The 10,990-nt window shown below is 40.4% G+C and overlaps 1 protein-coding gene across 2 annotated transcripts in view; it reads left to right on the top strand.

Moving 5' to 3' along the window:
• The first annotated feature begins 714 nt into the window (after window positions 1-714).
• Window positions 715-10,990, top strand: part of CCNYL1 (cyclin Y like 1) — a 35,402-nt gene continuing 25,126 nt past the window's right edge. For both annotated transcript variants that reach the window (XM_073218219.1, XM_017658436.3), the window contains exons 1-2: window positions 715-1,186; window positions 10,699-10,773. In XM_073218219.1, the coding sequence (XP_073074320.1) occupies window positions 961-1,186; window positions 10,699-10,773 (301 nt within the window). In that variant the 5' untranslated portion in view covers window positions 715-960. The remainder of the gene's footprint in view (window positions 1,187-10,698; window positions 10,774-10,990) is intronic.

Genomic DNA, 10,990 nt, shown 5'->3' with positions numbered 1-10,990 from the left:
AAGTGGAGGGGTGACGTGTCATCGAGTCTCATTCAAGACACGCAGCCACAGCTTTTCATTGAGTAGGACCAGGGCCCCGGGGGTTGTTATGATCAAGTTACGGGAAAAAAAACGAACACTTTTTGGGAGGCAGGAGAAGAGGAGCATTTAGTTACAAAAACGGTCAGCAGTTCGGCGTACCTAAATTGGGTGGACAACATATGAAATGAGTCAGCTGTCAGGCCCGGTGAAACCAAGTTGCTAACGGAACCGAACCTTTATACTAAAGGGGGCTTTCTATAGAGCCCACTGACCAAGGTGCTTCGATTAACAAATGCCTGCTGCTTTTCCCGCAGGACCGGAAAGATCCGGGCTGCACGCGGTCAATGGAAACTGGAGTCCGAGTTTCGCCTCGCGCGGGGCGGAGCAGCCGCGGGCCGGAGGGAGCGGGGGGCGGGGGGGGGGGGGCATTGCGAGTCACGTGTCTGTGCTCCGAGGCGGGCACTTGGAGGGAACTCTGGGCGTGATTGGTCCCTCCCAACCAGGTGACCAAAGGACGCTTTCCGGTTGGCAGGCGCCAGCCAAGCAAGCGGCCCTCAGTCGGAGGCGGTGACGGAAGGAGGAGGGGCTCCGTCAGAATTCTCTCTCCGCAGTGGCTGCGCCTCGCGGCGCTGGTCGGGTCCCCACCCCTTTTAAATGAGCCGGCTGGTCGCCGCCCTCGCATGCTAGTCAGCTCTGGGGAGGCGGTAGTGGCGCTGCGGCGGGGGTGCGGCCGGGGCCGGAGCCCTGCCCGCAGCCCGGCGGCGGGGTGGGCGGGCGAGCAGCGGGCGAGGCCGCGCCTGCAAGCGCGGCGCAGCCCCGGCATAGCCCGGAGCTACGGTTGCCGGCCACGCCATTGTTGGGGGAGGGGGTGACTGCCGAACGCGGCGGAGTCGGTGGGCGACCGCTGGCGGCGGCGACAGCGAGAAGTGGAGGCGCCCCATGGGGAACACGCTGACCTGTTGCGTGTCCCCCAATGCCAGCCCCAAGCTGGGCCGGCGCGCGGGGCCGGCGGAGCCAGACTACGAGTCTGAGAGCTACCAGGCGGCGGCCGGGGAGGCGGTGGCAGCAGCGCCGGCGCCGGCGGCCGCAGAGCCCGCGGAGCTGGATTTCGGAGCCGGCGAGGGCCATCACCTGCAGCACATCAGCGACCGCGAGATGCCCGAAGGTGAGGCGGCGGGCGCCCTCCCCCGACGGAGCCGGCGCCGTCCGTGCCCGGGCGCACCCCTGGCCCCCGCCTTCCCGGGTCCCCCGGGAGAGAGCTGCCGCCTCGGGCTCCTTCCTGCCCGGAGCCAGCTTTCCCGGGACTGGGCACTGGCGACGACGGCTGGCTCTGCCTGGCGTCCCCACCCCGTATTCTTTCCCCAGTGCGCCCGGCCAGTTTCTTTCCGTCCTCCTTAACCCGAACGCCCAGTTCTTCTCCCTGTGCCCGTTTCCCTCCCCGGCCTGAGACCCTCCAGTCCGCGACCCTTCTTGTTTGTGGCTCTGTGGGACCTTATAAAGACTTTTTGGTGTATTCTCTCCCTTTTCTCAATGAAAACCTAAATACCCCACCTAGGGCGTATCCATCCCACCTCTCTATTCTTAAACCAGATGGTACCTAAGTGAAGGAACCAGGCAAGGGCTTCATGTTACCCTTCCTCCCACCCGGTAAGGTAGTTGATACACGGGACGATTCAGATGAAAACATTTTAGGGTTTGTTATTTAAATTCAGAATAGAGATTGACTAGGAGAATCTAGCTTGTTTTCTTAAGTAGGCTGGTTTTTCAGTCGCCTCCATAGAAGCTGCTTTATTCCTTTGAAGTAACTATAATTTGGACACGGAAAGAAAATGGTGGGAGAGGGGGCTTGAAATAACTCTGAACAGTGTGAAATGTTACTGTCAGAGCTACAGAGAACAGTTTTTTAACCAAAGGAGAACCTGTCTGGTTCTGATTACTTAAAAATTCCTACTTGGACACAAATATGACTTCAGCCCTATTTAGTGACTTAACATTTCACTTACACGTTGCCTTTTCCAAAGGAGAGCTGGGGTGCTCGTGAGACTGTTGGCCAAAAGTTTCATAAAAGAAAAAACATAAATTTAGACTTTAATTTGTAGCATAAAGGTTTCGGAGTTAAGATCCCAGATACTGCGCAAGAACGTTTGATTCCCTGCCCCCACCCCCCACCTCCGCTAGAATCCTGTTAGAATCCTGTTCAACGTTAAGATTGTTGAGGTAAAAGTTCTTCAGATTAAATGGCTGGGCGCGGAGCGCGGGGCGGGGTGAGGGGGTGGAGAAGAGAGGAAATGTTTGATTTTTTGCAATTTTGGAAAGGAATGTTTTCTAAGTAAAAATAATTCTGGGTAAAAACGTGGCTCTTTAATGAAGACTGTGTTTTTGAAGTAGAAAACATTGTATTATAAGAACATTGTATACTTAAGCCCCATTCCCATTTGTTTCATTTAAATGTCAGGTTATTTCATGGAAGAAATGTCAGCTTTTCTGCTATTTAAGCTTTAGTTGGGCTCTTTATTTTTTTACAAGTCATAATAATTAAGCCGGTTGTTTCACCAAATGATGGGCTTGGCTGTGTAACTGGGAAGTACTCCCTTTTCAGATATTAACATGTTGTGAAAGAATGAGCAAATAATGTGAATTAATTGTAACCTTTAAAAACAAAGCATGCATAAGTACTTGTGAAAACTTCTGTTCTCTTGGTGCTGTAAAGTAAGCCTCTGAGTGATTTTACAAACCAATTAGTAAATGGATTCTGCTGAATGAAAGACTAAATAGGACCTTTATGTAATTCTTTTAAGATTAAACAACACATTTTCATGTGTATCTCCTTTGGCCCTTCCAACTACATATAAGGCCTGTGTATATTCTTCCTATATTGCTGATGAATAAACCAAGAATTAGAGATCTGAAATGACTGTAACATAGCTACTGAACAGAAAAGACTGACGTGGAGGTGATACACCAAATTAATTTCTTGCGGTGCTTAAAAAACTCTTTAGAATGCATTTTATATTTTATAATTTATCCATAAGTTGGCCTATCTCATTTTACTCCAGTCTTGATTGTTTCCTTCAGTTTATTGTACACAGCTCAGAAGCAACATTTACCTCCCCATCTAATGTCTACACATTCACTGCAATGGATAAGAATAAAAATAGAAGCCATGAAATAGCCTAAATTTACCAGTCAGGTAAATTTGTTGATGTATTTTAAAGAGCTTGTTCCAGTGACCTCTAATTGACGCTGAGAATGCCCTGGATAGAAGGACATTAGGCAAAGCTGGTAAGAGGGCAGGTAAGGTACCAATTTTAATCATAAGACTATGGTAAGGAGTGCTAAGTCAGAAAAGTTGAAAAAGAGTTCTTGAGTACAGAACTTACGTTTTTATGTTTAACACGAAATTTCAATTTTTCTTAAAATTGTTTTTTGGCATTCATTAAAGTGATGAGAAACCTCAGTTTCAGCACTTGCCTTTTAGTAAGTTTCCATAGAAACAAGGTCAGAATACCAAATGTAAAGTATAGGCACATTGAAAGTTTGCTTTTAATGTCTTTATTTAAATTTTTTATTACTTTCCTTGGAAACTGAAAAATACCAACTTAGATGTAAAACATTTTGGCTTTTTACAATGATGAATTATTTGGTTACTTAGACAAAGTCATACATAAATTGTGTGCTACTTTGTTGTTCTGAAACATTTCAGAATATTTCCGCGAAAGAACCTAGTATAGATTTCCGATTACTCAAAATAATTTTTCTACTATTTGCCTTTAAGTATGTCTAATGTAACTGAAGGTAGTATCAGAAACAAAGATACTTAAGTCTTATTATCCAAGTTTACTATTACACCAACTTTTCATATAGCTGTTTATGTTTTGACCTAACGAGCTTTGCTAATATAGTGGCTAAAGGTGCTCTGTCAAGTGGCCCCTTCCTCCCCCTCCGCATGAGGTGTGAGTAGGGAAGAATTGGCAATATGCTGTGGAAAAACTTCTGAGCAATAGATCTTTCCTCTTTCCAGGAGCTATTTTAAACCCTCTTTTTTTTTTTTAACTTTTTTTGATGGCAATATTAATAAGCATTTGATGTAGAAGTTTAGAAACTATAGAAAAGCCATTCACTCAATCATAACATTCAAATTTCTATTACTGTTTTGATGTGGATTCTTCTTGAACCTTTGGTATGCATTTGTATGTAAAGGTCACCATGTGCTGCTTTGTAACTTACTGTTGCAAAGAGAAGTAATGACATAAAGCTCCCACACCTGCTTGACACCTAGAGAGTGCTCCAGGGCGTATTTCCGTGCAGTTGCATGCAGCTCCACTGCATGCCTTTTAATGACCGTTCAGTGTAGCATCCAGTGATTGGAGCATCATTCATTTCCCCACCCAGTATTGTTAGGCATCTTTTGTAGTAAAATCATACACAGTCCCATTATAATGCTTTTTCTGCAGATACAGAGAAAAACTGAACCATTGTACCTCCCTATAGAATGCAGATGGTGTACTGTAGGATGAATCATTTTGTAGTCAAGATATTTGAACATTAAGGTTACCATTGGTTTTTTACTGGACATTAGAATTCCTCTCTTAGGTTTTTTTTAGGTTCATAGTAGCCTGTCCAGTGTCTATAATCTGAGTAACTACTCTAAGAGATCTGAAAGTAATGTTGGTCTTACATGATATATCAAAGGACAGCATTAGAAGAAATCTTAGAAGGTGTGAGAAACTTGGGAGAAACTTAACTGGTTTGGGGTACACTGAAACACACACTGGGCAACATTCCAGATGCAGGACAAACAGTGCCTCTATCCTAACTCAGGTCCTTATATTCTAGAGGGACCAGGGAGAGACAACACTTGAGTAATCAAGAACATCAGATAGTAAAGTGCTAAGAAGAAAATAAAAGAGAGTAATAGACTGGGGAGGAGGGCAGTTTTACATGGGGTGGCTAAAAACAACTGCTCTGAAAGTGGGAGGGAGCTGTGTGAGGATGTGGGCAAAGAGGCTTCCATGCAGAGTTCCTTAGATGGGAATATGCTTGGTACAGGCAAAGCCCAGAAGAACACAGGGATGGCTGAAGCACAGTGGAAGGGATGCCAGGAGGAATGTGGTGGACTGTATGCCTAGTGGGCCTTGAAAAATATCTGCATTTTAAGTTGTAATGGGAAGCCACTGGAGGATTATGTGCAGCTTGAATGATGTTAACTTAAAAAAAAAAAAAAAAGACAGTAGCTGCTGTATTGGAATAGACTATGAATCAGGCAAGGGTGAAAGCAGGGGACCAGGCAGAAGGCTGGTGCAGTAGTTCAGGAGAAGTCACAGTGGCTTGAACAAAAAAACAAGGGCCTAAAATAGACTGACTGAAAGAAATTAAGTGAATCTAAATGTAGGTGACAAATGTAATGGACAAGTCACAGGAAAAGAAATACAGGTGACCCTTGAACAAGTCTTCACACATAAAGAGTAATGCAAAATAAAACTACATACTATATTTTCTGTCCTGTTGGGAGAAAATTCATAACCTTAACACTACATTCTTTGAGTCTATGAAGAAACAGTTACATTCATATAGTGCTGGTGGAAATGCAAAATGGTCCAACCCTGTGAAGGGGAAGTTGGCACAATCTCACAACACTCACAACACTGCAAATGCAGTTAATCCATGTTGAGGAATTCAACCTGAAGATGTATACCATAAACATGAACCCACATATTCACAAAGTTTTGTTGCATTATTTTTTAAAGCAAAATATTGGAAATTACTCAAATGTCCAGTAAGGGGGTGAAACAAATCGGTACATCCCCAAAGTTAACTGTGGCACTGTAATAAAGACTCTGACTTTACTGCTGTGAAGTGATGGCCAGGATTTGTTACCTGAAAAAGTAAAGACAGGACATAATGATAATCTACTGGAGAAGGAGGGAAAATATGTATTTGCTTATTAAAATAAAAACACTGGGAGAAACTCTTGCTGATTGTGTGTTACTCCTTTCTTTTAATGGGGAGCCAAAGCTGGTAATTACTTAAGATATTTGGATGTGGGTAATGAGTGGATATTTCATACACCTTCCAATGAAATGCTGATTGTTCACCTTTTGCTTTTGAGTTAATGAAAGGTTTGTTATTTTGCTTTATATAGTATATATAGATAGTTCTTGCATTTCATTTGATTCTCACAGTGTTGCATTAGTACAGGAATTAATGTTTTCCATGTGAGAAAACAGGCTCTGAGAGTTAATGAATTAACTTGTCCAAAGTTTTAAAAGTGAGATGATAGCTTATTGTAAATTCAGGTATCAGGCATATAGTAAATAGCCATTATAGAAAGACTCATGATGTGGGCTTTGGTTGCTGCCTTTTTTCTTCCCTTTTACTAGTATATTAAAGTAACTAAGCTTTAGAATTAAAACAGTAACGTTGCATAATGTGAAATGGAGGTAGTAACCTGCAAACTCAGAAATGTTCTTAAAAGTCCAAGAAATTAAAGTACTTTTTAGAAATACAGAAAGGAAGAAAGGTGTACTTCACTATGTAAAATGTCACATCTCAGTCATAGTCACTAAAATGAGGATAGAGGGCTAAAGACTGAGAACCAGTGTAGAGGCAGGTGCCAAAGAGGTCTGGAAGCCAGAGTTAGGATCATCAGGTGGCAAGAAAAGCAGAAGGCAGGCTGAAGTGAGCACTAAGACTCGGGGGGACCCAAGATTCTGCTGTGTGTCCTCTGGTGAGGCAAGCCAGCTCAAGGCCATTGGGGAGGAATTACCTGACTAGGCTGGAAAGTGGGGGCTCAAAGAGGTAAAAATCAGTGTACGTGGTAATTGTAAGGCTCAAAATGATTGTGTGATGGACCATAAAACTTACAATGTATGATACAGGGATGATAGTGTAGTTCAGTAAGTGCAGGGAAACCTTAGGTAAACAGGTACCTGTAGTTGGCACAGAAACTGCTGTCATCTATTTAATTGGAATATATTGAAATCAATTCTGTCAGATAATTTCTTGGTTACTACCCTCTCCCTCTAATACTTTGACAAGGAAAATCATTTATTGATAGTTTATGACTGCATAATTTTATTACTTTTAGCCTTTAATAATGCACTTCATTTATTGTAAGTTGCCTGTGTTTTCACATTTTTAACATCTGTGCAATAGAGATGGATCTTACAATTTATAGGATCTTAGATAAGGGGAAAAGCAGTATTGGATATCAGTGGTGCTTTATGGATTTCCTCTGAAAAATCCTTACATTAAGACCCAAGTTTAATATTGAAGTCACACTTTTCCAACTCAACCTATCATGCTGTCAAACTAAGTTGTAACTTAAATTGATAATAAGAAAGCAGTGGGTCTTCAAATACAATTTTAATCATAACCCCTAATCATGAGCTCAGGAATATTTCTCTTCCATTAAAACATTCTTAGAGGTTTCTAAAGAAATAATTTTTGGAAGGATTCACATACAAGATGCACAATTTCCTGACATATCTCTAAATCACTGTGCATGTTGGTAAAAGTGGTAATGCTTTGCTTAATAGTTGGCAATCTTTGTGATAGTAAAAATAATATATTATTTATCATAATCTCTAAGTTCTTGGGAGAACAATGGAGAGTGCAGAAATATATGTGAGTTCACTAATATCTTAATTATCCATTCTATAAAAAGGAGCAAAGTGGCATTTGTCATTAGCAAAAAACACATATAAAAACGTAGGCTAGAGAGAGAAGATTGATGTTTTCTGAAAACCCTAATGAATACATACAAATGATAGGCAGCACATCAAAGTAGAAATAGACTGTTAACTATGGGAAAATGATCAAACTGTAATCAAAGCAAAGCAAAGCAAATTAGAGACACAGTGAGGTTCCTCATTCACATCAGTAGAATTTTTTACCTCTCCAAGTATCCAAACCTGGAGTCAGAGCTAAAATTGGTATGGTCGGTAGTATTATACACTTAATATACCCCCACTATCTTTAAAAAGTAATTTAGTATTATTATACATTGAACCATGAAAACAATCTAACCTTTGGTCTAGTCATCCTATTTTGAAGATCTTACCTGAGAAGATTGTTTAAATACTAATCCAGAAAACAACACATGTGAAGGTTTTTCTCATAATTTTATAAGACTTGAACTTTATAAACCTAAACCTCAACAATAGGTGGATGGCTAAATAAAGTATAGCAGTAGCACTTGATGGGCCAGTATGTATCCATTAAACAGTAAATGTGCTGCAGTGGGGTGGAGATCACATGTCAGTAACAAAAAAGGGCTTAAGTGGTATATTGATTAGAGATATATTTTTTTTAAGTATAAGAAAAGCAACTAAAAGTAATGGTTGTGAGTTTATGGGTTATTTTTAAACAAAGCGTTATTTTCGCTCTTGCAAATTTTGCTCATCACAAAATATTTGTTAAAAGACTGAGCAGCAACTTACTCCTATTCCCAGCTTTAGTGTGATTATCAGTACTGCTGATTAACCACATCTCTCTGAGTAGCAGGTTAAGGAAAATCTTACCGAAAAATAGCTTAATTTTAAGTATTAAAAAATGTTTTTTTTAATTAAAAAAATATGTATTGACTTGTATAACCAGAGTTCACCAAGTTAATTAGGTACTACTTGACCCAGGAATTAAACGATCTCAGAACCTAAGTTCACTGTCTTCTACTGATCTCTTGAAAAGGCTTTTCTCTCCGTTTTGGTAAATGGAGTGAGTGTCCAGCAGCTCCAGACTAGCTAAAGATCCTAGGGTACTCCTATGCCTTTCTCTTCCGGTTCTTGGGAGGACTCAGGCCAATCCCGGGGCATGTGCCCACCCCAGGTAGGGTCGAGGAAGTGCCAGCTCTTTTCTTGTCACTTGGGCTAATTTTGCTTTTCTAATGCATGGTGTCATTTGTCCCAGCTTCTTGATTTTTGTAGATACTTAGTAGCACATTTTTTAGATCCTTAGTAGCACATTTTGCTTTGGTGGGGCGGAGGAGGGAGGGAGAGATAGTGTGTGTTTTAAGCCTGCTCCTACTTTGATTTTGGTACTTATTTTTCCTGGACTTCTGTTGAAATTTTCAAGTAAACTTTATCATGCCATAGGCACTGTATGTAATATGGCTACTTTTGTCAACATTTCTACTTATTTTTTAGATTCAAATGTAGTGTATTTGCTTTCTTTTTGGTAGGAAGTAGTCATGAATCCTTTCAGAAGCCTTAGGTTAGAGGCAGCTGTGAGAGTATCTGCCTGCCACTTTGTGCACAACTTAATTTGAATTTAAATAGCCAGCATTGTCTCATTTTTTAAATATGTGGAAAAAAATTTACGTGAGTCTTTTGCATAAAAATGTTGAATGGTTTCTGCCGAAGGCAGTTTGATAAACTTCAAATTCAGTGAGAAATTTCAGTGAAGAACAAAACATCTGGTATAGCTAAATAAATTTTTCATGCTAGCAGTACTATTAAAATGGATGGTTCAGATTCCTAACTTAAAGTGGGAAGTCCCAAATTATGTTCCTGCAAGATTCTAACTTTATTACTTGGTGGAAAAAAAGGAATGTAGGTAGATAAATTTGTGAATGCTGAGTTAAACAATATCCACTACTGGACTGATTCATTTTTAGTATATCTGTGCATTTTGATTTTCTAAGATCCAGGGATACAGTGTATTTCAGTTTGACCATCAAATTCCCCTTAAAAGTAGGACGGTTGTTATGTGGCTTGGGGAATATCAGCCACTATTCTGTCAGGATCTTGGTCTAGTTTCTTACAAGATTGGTTAAGTGGTTGAGGTGGACATTGCTGGGGAGTGTTCATAGGTTGTTGTTGTTTTTAATGACAACTTGATTATCCCATATGGTGGCAGACTTTGTTTTATGAAAAATCTGGTTCCTGTTTTGTATTCTTGCCTAAATAGAGGACTATCCCACATTGGTACAAGGGGAACTACAGGCAGACATGCCTTTATGTAGGTATGGCCAAAATTTTTCACAAGCATTCTGTCATCTGCTCCACAAAGTACTCTTGTTGAAGACCCATATTAATCATTCAGTATGGAAGGAAGAAGTAAGAGTTTAGCTTTGGAAATTGAGTGCAAAAGTTTAAAAACACTTACTCTCATGGAAATGTTCCTACAGAGTAGAACATTGAACTTTTTTGTAGTCCTCTTAAGTCTGCCATAATGTATAGCCCCCAAATAAATGACAGCTAATTAAATGAGTTCATTTGAATACAGTTAGAATCAGCCATTTGATTGTCTAAAGAACACTTGCTAAAAGCAGCTATTGGTTTTTGACATGTATTATATATTGAGCTGGTATCCAGCAGTAATTGGCCACAGCATAACTGGCTTCTTGAAACTTTCTGGAAGGTGTCAGTATTTTTTAACTGATAAGTAGAAGGGGAAAGACACACATATGATTCATCTAAAAGCTGCAAAGATTATTTAGGTACAAGTTAAAAAAAGTTACAGCCTGGTTTTATTCCACATATATGCAGAGATTCTACAATTGTGCAATTTCCCAATAGAATTTTTATATTGCTGTCTTTACTAAAGCTGGCTTATCATTACTAAAATTCTTCCCAAGACTGTTAAAAGTGATTACAATTGATGTGTAGCTATTTTTAAAAGTCATGTATTTTTTTCCTCACCTAAATTATCACACCTTTCTTTCTTTTTCCTATACAGACTTAGCTTTGGAATCAAACCCTTCTGACCATCCAAGGGCAAGCACAATTTTCCTGAGCAAATCTCAAACTGATGGTAAGACAGTATTTTTTTCCCCTGAGAAAAAGATTGAGAACTGTTTTTCTTTTGTATATAATAGAATGTATTTTAAAAAACTCAAACATTGATTTAAATGTTTCACTTTTTCATGTATTCATTTGTCGTATTTTAATATGTGATGATAAGCTTTTCTTTAGTTGTCCCTGATTTAGTGAGGAGACCATGTAGACCGTCGACACCTTTTGCCCCTTCT

The sequence above is a fragment of the Manis javanica genome, chromosome 12 (genome assembly GCF_040802235.1).
Source record: "Manis javanica isolate MJ-LG chromosome 12, MJ_LKY, whole genome shotgun sequence".
NCBI lineage: Eukaryota > Metazoa > Chordata > Mammalia > Pholidota > Manidae > Manis > Manis javanica.
Note: the sequence above shows the minus strand (reverse complement) of the source record. Positions and strands in the feature narration are given on the sequence as shown.